Source organism: Heterodontus francisci, chromosome 3, assembly GCF_036365525.1.
Source record: "Heterodontus francisci isolate sHetFra1 chromosome 3, sHetFra1.hap1, whole genome shotgun sequence".
Classification (NCBI taxonomy): Eukaryota; Metazoa; Chordata; class Chondrichthyes; order Heterodontiformes; family Heterodontidae; genus Heterodontus; species Heterodontus francisci.
In genome coordinates, this window is record NC_090373.1 from 98,524,684 (window position 1) to 98,545,409 (window position 20,726).

Below are 20,726 nucleotides of genomic sequence, written 5' to 3' on the forward strand. Positions count from 1 at the left end.
TGGAAAGCTGCTAATGATCAATTGAGGAGACTGTAGATGGCCTTGGCAGAGTGAAGGAGAACCCAAAAGTCCTGGCTACAGACTTTATCATCTCGGTAAGGGCTACAGCAGACTTGGCCGACAGGGAACAGCAAGGGTACTGGCAACGTGGCAGCACGAATTCTGTCACCCTGAGAGATGACAGCAGGTTCTTGCTCCGTAGAGCCATTTCCACTCTCAGGCCGGCACCTCAGCAATCCTACTGATCTGTTGGAGAACAGGTTACTGGACTGCTGAGAGGCCGTGGAGGTCCTTTGAATAGTGGTATCCAGGGCCATGATAGCAGCAGTCTGAGGTTCCACTGCAACACTCAGACCTGAAAGCAGTTTGTGCTGAAATCCAAGCTGTGACATAGGCCATCAGACGCTGCATTTTTTTACATTCTTTCAAGGGATGTGAGCACTGCTGGAAAGGATAGCATTTGTTGCCCATCCCTAATGTATCATGGTGGGTTCCACAAGGTGTGCCACCTGTTCCATATTGAAAAGGATGGACTCCAAGCTATGTGCAAAACCCTGTGCCAAGTTTGCACTGGACTCCTCCATGCTCCTTGACATTGAGCTCAGGCTTTCTGGCAGGATTCTCAGTACACCAAGCATTTGGTTATGTACACCCATCAGCCTTCTTCTGTCGTCTTACCCATCAAAGTCATCAACTGAGTCCAGTGCAGTAGAACTCATGTGTGGCGTCGCCCTCTGGCAAACTGGCACCTGCACCATCCTTCCCAAATGCCCTAGCTGCAGCATACTTGTAACCAGTGTCTCACCAAGTGTAGATTCCTCTGCTATCTACAATGCAAACAGTGCCAGCAGTTGAGCTGGTGGCTGTGACTTTAAGAATGAAGTGACGGTGTCTCTTCATCTTCACTGTCTTCTTCCTGTTCCTCCACTGACTGAGAAGGTTCCAGTTCTTGGGTATCTGGTGAAAAAGTGGCAACTGTCGGGTTGTGGAGAAAGTAAGAAATGTGGACTTACACCATCTACAGCTTCTAAATCAGGAGAGATTGAGGGATGAGGGAAAAGCAAGGAGGGGGATCATGTCTGAAGATACCCTTCATCGGCAATCGCTTCAGACCTGCTACTGACCACTGCCTCAGGGATGCCCCTTCTCATGATGGTCAGCATGGTCTTCTCCATGGGGATTAAAACATACAGGCACGCTTTTCCTCCTCCAGTTCATTGCTGCTGCTTGCTGTTATATGCCCCCTTCTTCTGCAAGAAAGGTGGAAGTGCATCAGTAAGTTTTGTGCAATATGTTTAGGTGATGTGGTGGTCGCGAATGAATAGCTGCCAGCGTATGTGAGCTGTGAGTGCAAGATTTACAATAGTAAGTGCGTGAAGGAAATGTAACGCTTCTGAATTTTAGAGTTGAGTACTGATTGTTAAGAAATTGTTGTTGATGTGAGCAAGGGTGTAATGCATTGAGGAGTGGATGAGGTTAATGGCACAGTTGGTAAGATATGCAATTTGACGATGAACTCACTCACCTTGACAACTTGTGTCAGATTATTAAATTTCTTCCCACACTGTATCCATGCTTTTGAGCAACACTCCTGGCATTGATCTCTGCTGTTACCTTTTCCTACTGCTTCCTGGGCATTCAACTAGTAGGCCTACTGCCCACCTGGGGATACAGAACATCTCTCCTCCTTTCCACCACTTCTATCAAGACTTCCAGTGCAGTGTCTGAAAATCTTGGTGCATGTTCAGTCATTGCTCAAAGTATCAGAACACAGATTCCGTTTTCAAATGGCTTCCACCATTCCTTGCAATCACAATGCACATCCCCTTTAAGAGGTGCAGACTCTCTAAGAAGTACTAGCCACTCGTGATATTCGACACCACCACCACCCCCCCCCCCCCCCACCCCGCTCATCAGTGCAACTAATGAACAGCAAAGAGAGCGCTGGTTGCATGCAGATATCATGTAAAACAGCAGGAAGCACAAATTTACCATGCTGCCTACAACACAATGAACGGGCGTGGGTTGTTCATGTATCAAGATCCCCACCCCTTATTGGGGCTTACTCAATTTCTCCCACTCTATATCTAAAATTCTTACCATAGTCATAAGAAATGTCAACAACAAACACTTAGCAAAAGATATGACCTTTAAAAAGAGCTATTATTGCTGACAATTTATTGCATCTTGCCCTACCATATGCTACCTTTCTACATAAAATTTGTCTACTTTACATTGTTTGAGATATTTTCTCGCCTTTTCCAAATTCTCTATCCCTTTGCTCCACTATCATGCAAAATCCTTAGACAAAAGTGCAAAAAGACCAGAACTCTCAACTGTGTTACAAGTCGTCCTCTAGGGGGACTTGTCTAGTAATTTTCTCCTCTGTGGAAAAGAACCTGACTGCTCCTCAGTATCACCTCAAAACCTAAATAAAGCATATTGAGAAACATGCTGCAAAATTGCAGTCTGCTATTTCACAGCACAGCACATTGGAGCACAAATAGGGTGTTACCCGATAAACATTTACTTTTAATTTCAAGCAAATGTTTCTGAACTGCTAGTAATTCGTTCTTTAAAAAAGGATATTATTGTGGAAACATGAACAATTAATATAGGAAATGCTTAAACAGTGAGTCCATTATCATCTGTGAAGAGAAAAGACAGATTAGCAATTTGAGCATACACCTGAAATTTTAGTCTATCTTTTCTCTCCACAAATGTTGATAAAATTAATGCGCATTTCAAGCAAATTTGTTTTTTTATTTAAATTGCTCATATTTGTCATTTGTTACGATCATGATGGGTGAGTGCACTGTTAATTCAGTCCCACTTCTCCACAAGTCACAACATATTTGATATTTTCCCACTTATCAATACAGTCAAGTGGATACACTATTTTTTCCCAAAATAGAACACATTAACCAGGTTTCTTTACAAACAAAATTATTACACGTTTTAACGAGTAAAGAAGTAAAACATAAACACAGATTAAAATTTTTAAAGCTCCAACATTAAATTTTTTTTTTAAATTCCCCTTTTTACCTTAGCATTTCACACTCACATACACACACATATATGTATACTGGTTAACCAAAAAAATTAAAAAGGGATTTTTTTGGAGCTCTGTTACAGACAAAAAAAACACCTGGGCTGATCACTTGCCCACCCCTGAAGAAAACAAATGAGACACGCTGCACCAAAACTGGGACACAGTCCAACCTCTTCAGGCGGCGCCGAGAAGCAACTCTAGCATGCCCTCCTCAGAGACAGGAGACAAGACGAATTGGCACAATGGACTTCTCAGAGTCTTTTAGGGACTTGGTAGAAAGTGAGCTGGGGGTTGTAGTCTTCTGTTCTTCCTTGGAATTCTCTCCTTCTTCTGCAGCAGACATGACTTTATCTCACTCCAGAAGGTAAAACACACTCACACTGACCAACAACCAAAATGCTGGACAGTTTTCTGCTCATCTCAGGTGCTCTGCTCCTACTGGGCTTGTCCAATCAAAGGGGTGCTTGTCACTTCTCTGCCCGTTAACAGGGTTTCCGCTCCAAGCTTAACCAGAGCCATGTGACAATCAGCAACACGGTTGCCAATCCGGCTCCCTCAGTGTCCTCTTGATGGCTCTCCTTTTTAAAAAAAAACCTGGTCCAACATTTATTCAGCTTAACTACAAATTCCTTTTAAGTAAAAATATTTTTAACAAAAACCAGCATCACTTTCATCACAGATTTCTTTAATATCTTGCAGTTGCCTTACCTGGGAAACACTTGCGGTTGCAGCAGTCAGCATACATACGAACACAAGCTTAAAATTAAATTAACATTTCTTCAACAAGCATGGACAATTAATAGACAGTGTGGCCCAGCAAACAGACATTCCTGCTTCAAATACTTATAGGCTGCTCTCACTATAACACTCTATTTGTGGTTCAATCATATTTTCACATCCTTATAATGTTTAGTTGCTGGAAGATTTCCAAATAAAAGAAACCATGTACAATAAATTAGTATTGCTGTTCTAGCACACAAATGTTATTAATTCCAATACTCACAGGTTGTCCTTTGTACCAAATGGGATTGAACTTTTCCTTATTGCGAAGGCTGAAAGCAGCATTAATTTCCACATCATACATGCGATTTCCAATCACACCATGAGATTCTGGATATAGTCCCTGAAATTAAAATGAATGGCACAAGACTATTCTGGCAATTGTATTAGCAAAAGAGGAGATTTGAGAGAACTGTTTCAAATCGTGAAGGACCCGAGAGTAAATTAAGAGGAATGGTTTCTAATGGCTGACAGGTCGATAACCAGAGGACACAGATTTCTGTGGTTGCCAAAAGATCCAGAGGCAACATGAGGAAAACCTTTTTTATGAGTGGTTAGGATTTCGAATTCTGTGCCCGATAGAGTGGAAACAGATTTAATAGTATCTTCAAAAGCAAGGTGGATAAATACTTGGAGGAGAAAGAATTACAGGGATATAGGGAAAGAGTGGGGAAGTGTGACTAACTGGATTGCTCTTCCAAACGGCAAGCAGAGTTAGTTACAACTAACATAATAACAAGTCCAGAAATTGGATAACGCCTCGCCTGCGTTATGGGAACCAAGGAGTTTAATATGGCGAGTGCAATGCATACATTCTTTCTGCACCAGAAGTGTGCCACCCACCATATTGGCAAAGCCTGTTGCTTAGGCGTTCACAGCCCAGCTCTGAAACAAGCGTTAATCTCTTTGCATATGCAAGCAGCGTCTGACAGCTTGTTTGTGGTCATCTTTGCAAAATTTTTTTGAAACTGATCACTGCCATCGCCATGAAAGTCACGTCTTTTTAAAAAAATATATTTTTCTTACCTGAGCTGCAAGGAAGAAATTGGCAGGCTGCTGCCATCCACTGCCACTTCTTTCCCGCCTCACCACCCATTTCCCATCCTGGACTCCCCTTACAACCTCAACCAGCATTCAGGCCAACCGACCTCGGGTGACTTCTTAGACTGGTGAGTTGCCTCAATTGCCTGCAACTAACAAATGTGGTCGGCAGACCGACATCCCGTGTACCTGCCTCTTCAGGCAAGTGTAATGTGTACAGTAACAAGATCACATCCTAATTCAAGGGTAATTCAATGTCTAGAACAAGATGCCCAATTCTATAAAATGGATACACTGCTGCAAAGATTACATGATAGTTCACATGATTATTATATATCACCCATGACTCTTGGCAGCAGAATACTGCAATCCTAGAGATTGCAGATACTTCAGTGAATAAAATGTTCCGCTTAAGAGAGTGGACACAAAGATCTGGCCAGTTTATAGTAAACTTGGTAGGCATAAAAATATCAATACCATAATTAGCATTACATGAACAGAAAACATCAATACATCATAACTGCTGTTTACAGGAAAAATTAAGATAGCAGCACTGAGGAAAAAGAGGTGTGTGGAAGAGGAAATAATGAAGTAGATAGAAAGAGAATATAATGCAAAAGATTGGCACAGATTACACTTTTGTTCCGACCGAGGCGCGAGGAGTGCACTGTTTATTCTAGTTCCACTTCTCCACGCGTCACAACATAGATTTACATTATTTCCTATGTCGATACGGTCAATTATAGACTCTATTTTTGTCCCAGAATAAAACACACCAATCAGATTTCTTTAATAAACAACAATGTTGTCAGTTTATTGTAAAATAAGTCTTAATCAGGAATGAAGTAAAGCATAAACACAGATTGAAATATTAAAGTTTGCTTTTTACCGTACCCCCTCACACATACATACACACATACACGGGTTAACAGGGAAAAAAAGGGATTTTTCTTTTTAGAGCTCTATTACAGACAAAAGCCACTTGGGCTGAATACTTGCTCATTCTTGAAGAAACAGCATATGAGATATGTTGTGTTCCAAAACTGGCATTGAGTCTGGTCTCCGAGTACACTTAAGATGGGTTTCTTAGAACAGTACTTTGCAGGCGGCATTGAGAATTAATTTAGCAGGCTTTTCTTCAAAGACAGGCAACGAGATGAGTTGACACAGTGGACTTCTCAGTGTCTTTTCAGAGGTGCTGGAAAGCGGAGCTGGATTGTGGTCTTCTCTCCTTCCTTGGGAGTTCTTTTCTCTTCTTGGAAGTTCTCTCCCTTTTTATACAGCTCAACCCCAACTTAAAACAATTCAAAAGCAAAACCGACAACAGGAGGTCAACCTTTTGACCTCCATCAATCTTGACCCGTCACTTCTTTGTAAACAACTTCACCAGGTGTCCAAAGTTCTCTGTTGTTTATATTGAGCTGGAAGTCAGGTGGATTCCCGGAAAGACTTCTTGTTGTTGCTGCAAGTAAAGTGGTTTCCCGGAAAGGCTTGTTTTCCTCACAAGACCTCTCAGTGCCCCTTTTAAAAAACATTTCCAGGGACTGTTTTTTCAAAGTCAAGAAGCCTTTACATGACGCCTTTTCAAAACCCCAAAGTTTAACAATTCTTCAATCTTTCAAAAATGAATCCTTAAAATATCTATTTCACAAAACAGAGGCACTTTAACACTTTGTACTTAGTGGGTGAAACCCTCGCTCCCTGAAGGCAGGACCGGGAGGAAATTTAGATATGAGGGCATCAGGTCAGCGGTTCGATGTGCTCCCACTTCCGGGAAATCATGCCAGAGCCTGGTCATCACTGGCAACAGCTATCTGCCCAGCAGTTGCCAATCTGCATAATTAAGTGCCCATTTACAATCAGATTGGGCAATGACACCAGGATCTTCCCAGCAGCAGGCAAGCCCCCTGCTGAGGCCTGTGGCAAAGCCCGGCAGATGCCTGCTGTCAGCATGCCGACAGCTGGCCAGGGGCCTGCAAGGCCTCCTCTACTTACTCCCCCCGCCAGAGCAGCAGGGATTACTGGGCCACAGCTGCGGCCGCAGGCCATCCTGTGAAGGGGTTTCCATGTGCGTCATCCAATTAAGGACAGCGGGTGGGCGGATTCCTGATGCAAGCCCAATCAGAGGCCCTACAGCCTCAGGAACCCGCCCACCCACTTTCCTTATTGGTTGACACTCCTGGAGGCGGCCTCTTAATTAGCTTCCTCCGGGAAGATCTCATAGGTAGGGTCAAGACCCAGAAATGGTCCCGCCCCACGATTATTTCTAAAGTTCGTAAGATACTGCCCGGTGTGTGCACAATGGAGTCCTGTGTAATACCCTGACATTAAGTTGAGGCACAATATTCATTTTCCCTTCGCATTTAAAAATATTTTCATCTTAATATATTTTTATAAAATTCATCACTATTTTAAATGCTTTTTTAAAATAAAAGATTCAAAATGAGTTAGCAGTCACATCAATATTGCGATACAGTTGCAGTGTTCCTATTATATGCTAGCAGCACTTTCCATATAAATCAACAGCCATTTGTAAACATACGGGGGTGAAATTCGTGCGCTAAGACATCAACATTCTTTGTACAACCATCAAGTACAAAGTGAAAACTGGACCAATCTTTTGCATTATATTCTCTTTCCACCTACTTCACTGTTTCCTCCTTCACACACATCTTATTCCTCAGTGCTGCTACCTTAGTTTTTCCTGTAAACACCAGTTATGGCACATAGACTGATATTGTCTGTTCATGTAATGCGTAGAAGCAGCGCTATGTGGAACAGCATCAATTCCTTAAGGGCAGACAGTGTTGTGTTTTCTTAACCTCTGCGTTAGTGACTACTACACACAAGGTATTACCACTCAAGATGAGATCAATAACAGAATACCATGGGTTCTTCATTTAAGGATGGTTCGGCATGTAAACACAGGTCTTGACCGTACACATACTTTCTTCAGACTGAATGCACACCAGAAGTCACATGGTGTGTTACATCACAGCTCTTACACTGCTGTGCACTATCACGTGATCACACCTCAAAGGTGTACCACAATATCCCCCCCTTTTTTTTCCAAACATATCCCCCTCAAATAGGTAAAAGTTATCCATATATAATTCAACAACAGTAAGAAGAAATAAACATACATGCTACAAAACAATAACAGAGACATGCAGATTCATCAGTCGCGACAACGTAAAGGTGATTTGATCAAATGTCCTTATCTAAAAACAGGATAATAGTTATTGGAATCCAGAACAGATTTGCATGGGCTCTTCCCTATTGGCATAGAATGCATAGACTCTGCCCGAGACTATGTTCTCAATCTTGTGCGGTTTGCGATAGAGTCTTCCATCAATCTAAGATCATGGACTGTTCTAATCTGACCTCTATTCCTACACAACGTAGCACCAGTAGAAGTAGTAACCTTGTACGAACATGGTTCCGGTTGAATTCTGGAGGCTTGTGCAGTACTCCTTGCACCAGTTACAGGATTCTGTATCATGACCTGTTCTATCACTAATTTGGAAACCTCGTTTCCAGCAAGACTATCGTGTACCTCTTCCATCTTCTCCCATTGCTCCAGGACAGCATCCCTAACTTCAGAGTAGATGGAACAATGGAAACTAGGAAGATCAATGCAGATCTTGTACATGAACATAAGTTCGGCTGGGGATGGAATTGTAGAACTGAGCAAAGTTGCAAGACTTGTACAATGTACAAGTCTTGAGCCGTCTGTTGGCATTTAGTGATTTGACTGTGTGAATCATACGTTCGATAAGACCACTGGAACACGGATAATGAGATGAAGATGTGGTATGCGTAACATCCTATTTCTTTTTTGTTATTCGTTTCATGGGATGTGAGCATCGCTGACTAGGCCAGCAATTATTTGCCCACCCCTAATTGCCCTAGAGAAGGTGGTGGTGAGCTGCCTTCTTGAACCGTTGCGGTCCATATGGGTTAAGTACATCCACAGTGCTGTTAGGGAGTACCAGGATTTTGACCGAGCGACAGCGAAGGAATAGGGATATAGTTCTAAGTCAGGCTGGTGTGTGGCTTGGAGGGAAACCTGCAGGGGATGGTGTTCCCACTCATCTGCTGCCCTTGTTCTTCTAGGTGGTAACAGTCACGGGTTTAGAAGGTACTGTCTGAGTAGCCTTGGTGAGTTGCTACAGTGCATCTTGTAGCACTGTGTCGGTGATGGAGGGAGTGAATGTTTGTGGATGGGATGCCAATCAAGCGGGCTGCTTTGTCCTGAATGATGTCAAGCTTCTTGAGTGTTGTTGGAGCTGCACCCATCCAGGCAAGTGGAGAGTATTCCATCACACTCCTGACTTATGCCTTGTGGACAAGCTTTGGAGAGTCCTGAGCTCTGACCTGCTCTTGTAGCCATGGTATTTATATGGTGACTCCAGTTCAGTTTATGGTCAATGGTACCCCCCCCCCCCCCCTCAGGATGTTGTTAGTGGGGGATTCAGGGATGGTAATGCCATTGAACATCAAGGGAAGATGGTTAGATTCTCTCTTGTTGGAGATGGTCATTGCCTGGCACTTGTGTGTCGCGAATGTTACTTTCTACTTATCAGCCCAAGCCTGGATATTGTCCAGGTCTTGCTCCATTTCTACACGGACTGCTTCAGTATCTGAGAAGTCATGAATGGTGCTGAACATTGTGCAACCATCAGCGAACATCCCCACTTCTGACCTTATGACTGAAGGAAGGTCATTGATGAAGAAGCTGAAGACACTACCCTGAGGAACTCCTGCAATGATGTCTTGGAGCTAAGAAGATTGACCTCCAACAACCACAACCGTTTTCCTTTGTGCTAGGTATGATTCCAACCAGCAGAGACCTTTCCCCCGATTCCCATTGACTCCTGTTTTGCTAAGGCTCCGTGATGCCATACTCGGTCAAACGCTGCCTTGATGTCAAGGGCAGTCACTGTCACCTCACCTCTTGAGGTCAGCTCTTTTGTCCATGTTTGTCAGGAGCTGAGTGGCCCTGGCAGAACCCAAACTGAGCATCACTGAGCAGGTTACTGCTAAGCAAGGGCTGCTTGATAGCACTGTCGATGACACCTTCCATCACTTTACTGATGATTGAGAGTAGACTGATGGGGCGATAATTGGCTGGGTTGGACTTGTCCTGCTTTGTGTGTACAGGATATACCTGAGTAATTTCCACATTGCAGGGTAGATGCCAGCGTTGTAGCTGTACTGGCACTGCTTGGTTAGGGGCACGGCAAGTTCTGGAGCACAGGTCTTCAGTACTATTGCCGGAATATTGTCAGGGCCCATAGCCTTTGCAGTAGCCCGTGCCTTCAGTCGTTCCAGGATATCACGAGGGACTTCAGGAGGAGGTCGAGATGGATCATCAACTCGGCACTTCTGGCTGAAAATTGTTGCAAATGCTTCAGCTTTATCTTTTGCACATGTGCTGGGCTTCCCCATCATTGATGATGGGGATATGTCAGGCTGTTGCTTGACTAGTCTGTGGGATAGCTCTCCTAACTTTGGCACAAGCCACCAGATGTTAGTAAGGAGGACTTTGCAGGGTCGACAGGGCCAGGTTTGCCGTTGCCGGGTGGTCTATCAGGTTTCATTCTGTTTTATTACTTCGTAGTGGTTAGATACAACTGAGTGGCTTGATAGGCCACTTCAGAGAGCATTTAAGAGTCAACTACCTTGCTGTGGGTCTGGAGTCACATGTTGGCCAGACCAGGTAAGGACAGCAGATTTCCTTCCCTAAAGGACATTAGTGAACCAGATGGGCTTTTCAAACAATTGACAAGAGTTTTATGGTCATCATTAGACTAGCTTTATTTAATTCTAGATTTATTAATTGAATTCAAATTCCACCTTCTCCTGTGGTGGGATTCGAATCCATCTCCCCAGAGAATTACCCTGGGTCTCTGGGTTAATAGTCCAGTGACAATAGCACTACACCACCGCCTCTGATCTTATGATTGAAGGAGACTTCACGAAACAACTTCACAGTGTTGAGGCCCATTATTGGAAATCACCTCCTCAGGTGCCCTGTAGAAACTGAGAGTGCTTGCTAAAGAACTCAACATGTCATTTATCCATTGGATAATCTGATCCTTCGAGAAATAATCTTTGACCACAAGATAATCAGTGCCATTAACATGGAATAGGTCAGTGTCAATCTTCGCCTATGGGAACAAAGGCACCTTGTAAGGAATCAGAGGTTCGCGACGTGACTCAGTTGGTATGCCTGACATGTCTGAACAACTGGCCAACCACCTGGTACAGTCAATATTCATATGCGATTGTTGGAGTTATGTCAACCCGGAGCAATTCAGGGATCAGGACTTGCCTGCCCTTAAAAATGATAACATGCACGATTTCAAGCTCATCTGTGAAGTTCCAGAATGACCTGAAGGATTCAGCCATGCCTTGTATGGATTCCAGCCAGTCTTCCACTATGGTCTTCCATAGCTCCTGGAATGTGGGATCTGCTGCCATCTCTGCTCGTAGTTGGTCACATCTTTGCTGCTCTAAGTGGACCAAGTTGATAAACCGTACATCCTCAAGCACCATGTCGACAAGATCAAACTGCCAGTCAACCGATACATTTTTGGCCTTTGTCAGTTAGGCAACAGACTCAGCACATCTGAAATGACCATCAACTTGCCCAGTTTATACTACATGTCACAATCATACCCTTGTATCTTCCCAGCATGCGCTGAAGGCGCACTTGGCAAAGGCTTCCTCCAAATCCTTTCGAGAGGCTTGTGGTCAGTTTCCACCGCAAAGTGCTTACCGAAGAGGTTTGTGTGGAAACGTATAATACCAAAAAAAGACAGCCAAAGTTTCTCTCAATATTTGAGTAATTAGCCTGGGCTGATGACAAAGCTCTGGACACAAAAGCAACCGGCCACCCCTTTTGTAACAAACAGGCACCAGACCCTTCTGCGAGGCATCGGCCTTCAGCATGGTAACCTCTCCCGGGTCACAGAACTGAAGAATCGAGAAGTTTTCCATCAGCAAGGTCTTCAGCTGGTCGAAGACACACTGATGTTCTTCTTGCCAATAGAAAGCAGTGTTCCTTTTCAGCAGATCTCTCAGTGTCATTTTCTCAGCGAAATCCAGAATGAATGGGGACAGGAAGTTGAAGAGCCCCAGGTATCGCTGGAGGTCTTCCTTATCCTGTAGAATAGGCATTGCACAGATGTTGTCGAACTTGCCTGGGTCCGGTCAAATGCCCTTGTCAGAGTACACAGACCCAAAGAAACTGATTTGACAAACATGTATCTCACATTTGCAGTTGTTAAAGAGGAGGCCTTCCTTCCGTGCCACATGCACCAGAGCATGCAGGTTGTAGTCATACTCTGCTTTAGTCCTGCTCACCACATCAATATCGACGGCAATACACACAAACCCTGGCACCTGACTCGTGATGTGCTCCATGTATTGCTGAAACACATCTTGGCTGATAAACCGAACTGGAGCCATTGGAAGCAGAACTACCAAAAGGCGTGCGGAAGGTGGTGAGCTCTTGCGATTTTTTAGCTAAGTGCATCAACTATAGCCATCCTTGGCGTCTAGCTTTGAAAAGAATTGTGCATCCATAAACTTGGGGTTCAACTCTTAAAGGGTGGGAATCTTATGCTCGTGTCTTTTGAGAGTCCGATTCAGCCTGCAGGGGTCCAAATATACCTGCAAGGTGCCTTCCCTTTTTAACCACGCTGGTGATGACTGCAAACCACCACCAGTCGGCGTGGTCCTGGACACGCTGAATGATACCATCCTCCTCCATCTTATGAAGCTCGGTCTTGAGTTTGGCTTGGATATAGACACTATATTTTTGGGGTGGGTTGATGTTGGGTGTGGCCTCATCCCAAAAGTATAGTATAGCATTCAACTTGAAGCTACCTATTCTGTCAAAACAGAAAGGGTAAACTGACATGAGATCCTTCAGAGTCAATTAATTTGTCCTCTGCCCTTGGTTCACTCCTGTGGCACTGCCCAATGCCATGTATCGTTACCAGGGTCATATACCTGCATGCCTGTAGTCCTGTGATAGCAGGTCAATATATTTAGATGATGTAAAAAAAGTTAGGATTTCCACTCCAATTGGTTATATTTGCTATTAATCTTGATGGACCCTAAACAAGGAATTGATGAACATTTGCAGTCATTTGGGTATTTGTCAGCGTCACCATGGCTCGCCATTTACATGTTCTTTAGTATGCACAGAGGTAAAATATTTGCACTGGCACCCGTGTCCACCTTCAACCAGAGCATATGTGTGCCCTCCTTTCTTGGACATAGAACACAAATAGACGCAAACACCTCCAGTGGAGCAATCAAATCAGTATGTTCAGTGACATTGACAATGTGAGATGACTGTTCCTCTTGGCTACTCAGACTTGGACTCTTACCATCATCTTTATTGGCGTTGACTTCTCATTAGCAACCTTGTGGACGTGGAGTATGGCTGTTAGGCTTGTCAGGGCATGAAGCCTTCTTACAGTCTGCCTGGCTTTTGTCAGGACTCTTACCAGCAGCATCTGGCTTGGATTTCAGACGCGGACATTTCCAGTGACCCCCGACACTGCATGCCTTACAGATATTGTTAAACACTGAGCAACCCCCTTAGGCATATGTAAGAGCCCAAACATTTTACACTGTTTCCTGGACCTGGAATCCTCATTCAATGCAGCAATAGTATTCACAACACGTAGGGATCGTAAATTCTGTTGGTCTGCAATGATAAACTCAAATGTTTGACTATCTTTGCGCACAGCATCCACTGGATACCCCGTGGGCTTCTCTAAAAGATCCATCTGGTATGCCTCTGTTGTTGTGGATGCAATCACAAGCTCGTCAATGCAGTCTGCAAGCTCAGTCTCAGTGAAGCCACATTCATCGCCCTTAGCTCAACATCAGCTGGCAAACTGGTCAATGGACTCAGTCGGCTGCTGGCGAGAAATCATTAACTTGAGCAGATGGATCTAAAAACTGAGTTTGACACAAAGTTAATCCTCTAATGTAGACCAAGTTTCCGCGGGGTTCTGCTGCTCTTCTTTCAATGAGACCAGACATGTTAAGGCGATGTAAGCCTACATTGCCAATGGCAATGTGTATTTTCACTGCCTGCTTTTCTGGTTCCATGACTGTTAAGTCATCGAAACATAGCTCATCTTTCTGCCTGAAGAGCTGAAATTCTGACAGAAGATTAGCGGCCTCCTAGTTGATGGTAGGAAACTTCGTTGTCATTCTTGTAATGACGCACTGCTGTTACTTTGCATGAAGTTAGAAAAAATCTCCTACGGTACAGGCAGACAGAAATACTACAGCAGTAACTGCCTGCAGTCCACTTGGAGGGTGTGGCATTGTCTCCTGATTCACAAACTTTTGACTTGGCCTCGCACACGAAGGGTGGTTTTGGCACTAAAAATATTGACAACCCAAAACAGTGATTTTTCCTCCTTTCTGTTCCTTAAATCACACCCTTTTCTTGGTTCACTGTTGGATTGCGGTGCTATTAACATTAAAGCTTTTTGTTTTTGTGCTCAACTAGGTAGCCCACTATTGCTATGGCACTAATTCGTTAGCGCACCTCTCAAATCAGGGGTCCGTTTAATCTGTACAATGTCCAGCACATTCAGACCTTCCTCAGTTGCTCCCAATGTGAGAAATCTGACCTTCAGAATCTCAGTAGATATTGAGTCTAACTGCCTGACCTCGGAGACCAAGTACCTACAAGTTTACCCAGCTGCCTACACTGCCGCTGTTGCATGAAGCAGTGGGACCAATATTCAAGTCCTTGAAGTTTCATAGAATTGACAAGGTGTGGACAAGTACTCAAAAAAGTTGAGATGTTGAAAATCCCACAAGATGCCACCATGCTGAGTTTTCTTAACTTTGGTGTTAGTGGCTAGTACACACAAAGCACTCATCACTCAAGATGGGATCAGTAACACAAGAATGTGGGTTCTTTATTTAAGGATGGTTCTATATGCAAACACAGGCCTTTAAAGTACTTTCTTCAGACTGAATTCACACCAGATGTCACATGGTGTGTTGCATCACAGCTCTTACACTGCTGTGCATTATCACAGGATCACATCTCTTCAAGGTGTACCATAACAGACAGCGCCATGTGCCACTACCTGCACAGAATTCTTCACTGATATCTTTGAAAAATGCCATGTAGACTGTACATGTAGCAGCCTGAGGCGCTGCCTGCCCTTGGGGAATTGACGTAGACTGCGTAGCACCACAAACAACGTTCTCCCCTCCAGGACTTCCTTTTGATAATTAATACAAAAGAAAGAGGAAAGAGATAAAAACAGACTTGCATTTCTATAATCATGATATATTTCTCACACATATTTCCAAGTGCTTCATATAAAATGAGTTACTTTTGAAGTGCTGTGACTGTTTGAAAGAGACCAGAATTTTTTTTTTTTTAAATGTTCTAAAAGGTCATGGATAACTGATGGGCCATTTTCCCAGAGCAACAGAATTTTGATTTAGCTATTTAATTTTCACGTACTGCCTCCAAGTCCTGCTGTCCTGAAACACTGTCCATGCTCTGACTCAGAGGGAAGTTATTATTCTATACATGCTTAAATTGTTAGGCAAATACTGGATCTGGTGTAATACCAATTTTTGTTTTAAGATAAAAGAAAATGCTGAATACACTTCTGAGTAGATTTCACAGCAACTTGAGAGAATTCATTTTCAGCAATTCGGCAGTTAAGACATGCCGGTGGCATTTGAAGGAACAAAACATTTATTATGATGGTGGAGGGCCGACAAGTTCATCATTGACTGGAAAACCCACTCCATGCGAAACAAAGGCAAATATCTAAGATTTGTGGTCACTAGACTTTCATATTAACATTGAGGAAGCTGTTGCTCTCCTGCACCAATGCTGTAAACTAAACTTCACAAAAAGAATAAAAACTTCAAATGAATCAAAATCCAAGCCTAAATATTCATGGCTAGTATGAGCTGATTTTTTAAAAATTAGCAGATCTCTCAAGGTGTTGTTTGCAGACTAAGGGGACGACGGAGATGCTTGTTTGGTAAGACCAGTTATTTGGAACTAGGCACGGATGAAATGTAAATGTCAACAGTACTGCTTTAAGAGAGAATAAATGCTTGGTTTGGGGTTTGCAGATAGCAGGACTCTGCATTCAGACACTAGGCTGGTTTACTAAAGCAAGAAAATGAAAGAATGAGAAATTCAAGCCAGAAAGTGGAACACAGATAGCCCCAGGAGTGGATAGATGGATGTGGAGTAGGAGTCCAGAGCAGAGTGGGCTCCTTTAACTAAGTCTGACATGTGTGGAACTCTGAACTCCTCTAGAAAGATGCCATATAAATAGAACAGAGGGTAATCTCCTTGCCACTTCATTCCTGGGAACACATAATCCATTCAGCTCAAAAACTCTACATTCAAAGAATACTATCGACAACTGTTTACCTCTTGCTTGAACCTGCACATTAATAGTCACCCGTTGAAAATTCTTGAGTACTGTAGGAATAGTTGGCTGTAAGAGACACCAAGTGCATTACCTTTCCCTTGCCAGCCCTCATCAACTTGTTAAACAACTTTGGGAACTGAATAATCACCCAAGAGGTTATTGAGGTGGCATTTTTCACCAAGCTTCTACCCCAGCTACCAAATAATCTGCCCATCCTAAATCTCATCTCATGCAGCAGGACAAGATCACTGACAGATAAATTGGAACTTCTTTTCACATATTTGACCCTGTGCAACTGTGCAGGAAGGTTGTTAGGACAAGGAGCCGGCTAATGCAAACAGTGGCACAAACAGAATTCAAAGTAACTAAATATTGGGCAGAGAAATGAGATTAAACTCCTCAGAGAGCCAACACAAGCACAATGGACTGAAGGAGCTCCTTCTGTACCAAAAAATCCTATTGGGGGTGGGGCGCGGGAAAGAGCTTTCAGCTTGTGCACAATACAGGTTGCAAGTGTTGGGTCAACCACGTCACTTCACCAAAGAGATGCAAACCTTTCTCAGGCTCATATCTCATTTAGATTTGATGGGCGAGCCGTCAGTACAAATTGTTCTTGAATTTTAAAATGGTGATTTCTGTGTAAAAATATAAAAAAGTGGAACAAAATAAATGTAATTATATTAAATATTCTTGTTGCCTGCAATGATAATGCTATTAGCATCTCTTTAAACTAAATGAAACATCTTGTGGTTGAGACATCGTAATGTACCAAGAAGATATTCACAACTTCAAAGTGTGTTTCATCAGCATACATCCAATATCATGAACCAACACATGTAACAGAACACACAGCCAATCTCGTGAAACAGCATAAGCCTACTTACTGTGATAATTGAGTAGTGGTTAGGGAAGGTTTTGGTTGGGTACACTGGTATCATATATGGAGTATGCACACCACAGGTACCTGCCAAGAATCAAGATAAATAGAATAAGCATTTCTTTTCAGTCTGCTATATTTTACTACAAGTAAATTAATTTATCAACGTAAACCTGAATTTCTGAAAGGCATTTTACACTCCTATGCAAGACTTCGGTCCATGGAATAGATACTGATGTACTAGACGAGACCAGCAATTAGCCAGTTGGTGGAGAGCATTGTGCTATGGTGCATGCAGAGATATCTGGCTGTCAGTGGTGTACCACAAAGGTTGGTGTTGTGATTGCCACTGTTTATAACTTTTACAAAATGATCTGGGGGATGGAATTACATTCAAGATAACTAAATGGACAAATAACACCAAACTGGGAGCAGTAGCAAACAATAATGATTAATGTGAACAAGTTCAAAAAGATCGAGAGAAAAGCTTTGTCAGTGGGCAGGAAATGGTAGATGTAATTCAATAAAGAGAGGTGTAAAATTATGAGATTCTGCAGAAAAAAAGACAGAAAGTGTGGGATATGCACTAACGATTAGTTGCTTGCTACATTGCAACAGCAAAATCATCCTGGGTTTGGTTAAGCAGAACATAAACTTTTGGAACAGTGATTAAAGGTAAGAAAGTGAAGAGAGTGTTGGGATGTATGGCGAGAGGAAATTTATAACTTGAAAGTAGTAGTTCTAGAATTAAATCTGGCCTTGGTGAAAGTTCTGCAAACGGTTTGGGCTCTCCATTTCTTAAACAAAAACATACAAGATATTGGATGGATTGCAAAACAGAGCTTTTTTTTTATTCATTCATGGGATTTGGGCGTCGCAGGCCAGGCCAGCATTTATTGCCCATCCCTAATTGCCCTTGAGAAGGTGGTGGTGAGCTGCCTTCTTGAACCACTGCAGTCCATTTGGGGTAGGTACACCCACAGTGCTGTTAGGATGGGAGTTCCAGGATTTTGACCCAGCGACAGTGAAGGAACGGCGATATAGTTCCAAGTCAGGATGGTGTGTGACTTGGAGGGGAACTTGCAGGTGGTGGTGTTCGCATGCATTTGCTGCCCTTGTCCTTCTAGTTGGTAGAGGTCATAGGTTTGGAAGGTGCTGTCTAAGGAGCCTTGGTGCATTGCTGCAGTGCATCTTGTAGATGGTACACACTGCTGCCACTGTGCGTCGGTGGTGGAGGGAGTGAATGTTTGTAGATGGGGTGCCAATCAAGCGGGCTGCTTTGTCCTGGATGGTGTCGAGCTTCTTGAGTGCTGTTGGAGCTGCACCCATTCAGGGAAGTGGAGAGCATTCAATCACACTCCTGACTTGTGCCTTGTAGATGGCTTTGGGGAGTCAGGAGATGAGTTACTCGCGGCAGGATTCCTAGCCTCTGACCTGCTCTTGTAGCCACGGTATTTATATGGTACTCCAGTTCAGTTTCTGGTCAATCGTAGCCCCTAGGATGTTGATAGTGGGGGATTCAGCAATGGTAATGCCATTGGATGTCAAGGGGAGATGGTTAGATTCTCTCTTGTTGGAGATGGTCATTGCCTGGCACTTGTGTGGCGTGAATGTTACTTGCCACTTATCAACCCAAGCCTGGATATTGTCCAGGTCTTGCTCCATTTCTACACGGACTGCTTCAGTATCTGAGGAGTCACGAATGGTGCTGAACATTGTGCAATCATCAGCGAACATCCCCACTTCTGACCTTATGATTGAAGGAAGGTCATTGATGAAGCAGCTGAAGATGGTTGGGCCTAGGACACTACCCTGAGGAACTCCTGCAGTGATGTCCTGGAGCTCAGATGATTGACCTCCAACAACCACAACCATCTTCCTTTGCATTAGGTATGACTCCAGCCAGTGGAGGGTTTTCCCCTGATTCCCATTGACCTCAGTTTTGCTAGGGCTCTTTGATGCCATCCGCGGTCAAATGCTGCCTTGATGTCAAGGGCAGTCACTCGCACCTCACCTCTTGGGTTCAGCTCTTTTGTCCATGTTTGAACCAAGGCTGTAATGAGGTCAGGAGCTGAGTGGCCCTGGCGGAACCCAAACTGAGCAGATTATTGCTAAGCAAGTGCCGCTTGATGGCACTGATGATGACACCTCCCATCACTTTACTGATGATTGAGAGTAGGCTAATGGGCGATAATTGGCCGGGTTGGACCTGTCCTGCTTTTTGTGTACTGGACATACCTGGGCAATTTTCCACATTGCAGGGTAGATGCCAGTGTTGTAGCTGTTCTGGAACAGCTTGGCTAGGGGCGCAAGTTCTGGAGCACAGGTCTTCAGTTCTATTGCCGGAATATTGTCAGGGCTCATAGCTTTTGCAGTATCCAGTGCCTTCAGTCGTTTCTTGATATCACGCAGAGTGAATCGAATTGGCTGAAGTCTGGCATCTGTAATGCTGGGGACTTCAGGAGGAGACCGAGATGGATCATCAACTTGGCACTTCTGGCTTAAGATTTTTGCAAATGCTGCAGCCTTATCTTTCGCACTGATGCGCTGGGCTCCCCCATCATTGATGGGGATATTTGTGGAGCCACCTCCTCCAGTTAGTTGTTTAATTGTCCACCACCATTCACGGCTGGATGTGGCAGGACTGCAGAGTTTAGATCTGATCCGTTGGTTATGGATTCACTTAGCTCTGTCTATCGCATGTTGCTTACGCAGTTTGGCATGCAAGTAGTCCTGTGTTGCAGCTTCACTAAGTTAATGCCTCATTTTGAGGTATGCCTGGTGCTGCTCCTGGCATGCCTTCCTGCACTCTTCATTGAACCAGAGTTAGTCTCCTGGCTTGATGGTAATGGCAGAGTGGGGGATATGCCAGGCCATGAGGTTAGATTGAGGTGGAGTACAATTCTGCTGCTGCTGATGGCCCACAGCACCTGATGGATGCCCAGTTTTGCATTGCTAGATCTGTTCGAAATCTATCCCATTCAGCACGGCGGTTATGCCACGCAACACGATGGAGAGTATCCTCAATGTGAAGGCGGGACTTCGTCTCCACAAGGACTGTGTGGTGGTCACTCCTACCAATGCTGTCATGGACAGAAGCATCTGCGGCAGGCAGATTGGTGAGGACGAGTTCAAGTATGTTTTCCCCTCTTGTTGGTTCCCTCACCACCTGCCGCAGATCCAGTCTAGCAGATATGTCCTTTAGGACTCGGCCAGTTCGGTCAGTAGTGGTGCTGCCGAGCGACTCTTGGTGAAGGACATTGAAGTCCCCCACCCATAGTGCATTCTGTGCCCTCGCCACCCTCAGTGCTTCTTCCAAGTGCTGTTCAACATGGAGCAGTACTGACTCATCAGCTGAGGGAGGGCAGTAGGTGGTAATCTGCAGGAGGTTTCTTTGTCCACATTTGATCTGATGCCATGAGACTTCATGGGGTCCAGAATCAATGTTGAGGATTCCCAGGGCAACTCCCTCCCGACTGTATACCACTGTCCCACCACCTCTGCTGGGTCTGTC

The 20,726-nt window shown here is 44.0% G+C and overlaps 1 protein-coding gene across 2 annotated transcripts in view; it reads right to left on the reverse strand.

Annotated features, from left to right (window-relative positions):
* The window catches only part of LOC137358739 (venom phosphodiesterase 2-like), a 194,012-nt gene that overhangs the window by 81,577 nt on the left and 91,709 nt on the right, over window positions 1–20,726 (reverse strand). The window contains exons 6-7 of one of the 2 annotated variants that reach the window (XM_068025024.1): window positions 17,220–17,299; window positions 4,056–4,175 (exon numbers count right to left, since the gene is read on the reverse strand). In XM_068025024.1, the coding sequence (XP_067881125.1) occupies window positions 4,056–4,175; window positions 17,220–17,299 (200 nt within the window). The remainder of the gene's footprint in view (window positions 1–4,055; window positions 4,176–17,219; window positions 17,300–20,726) is intronic. The other variant, XM_068025035.1, reaches the window with a different exon arrangement.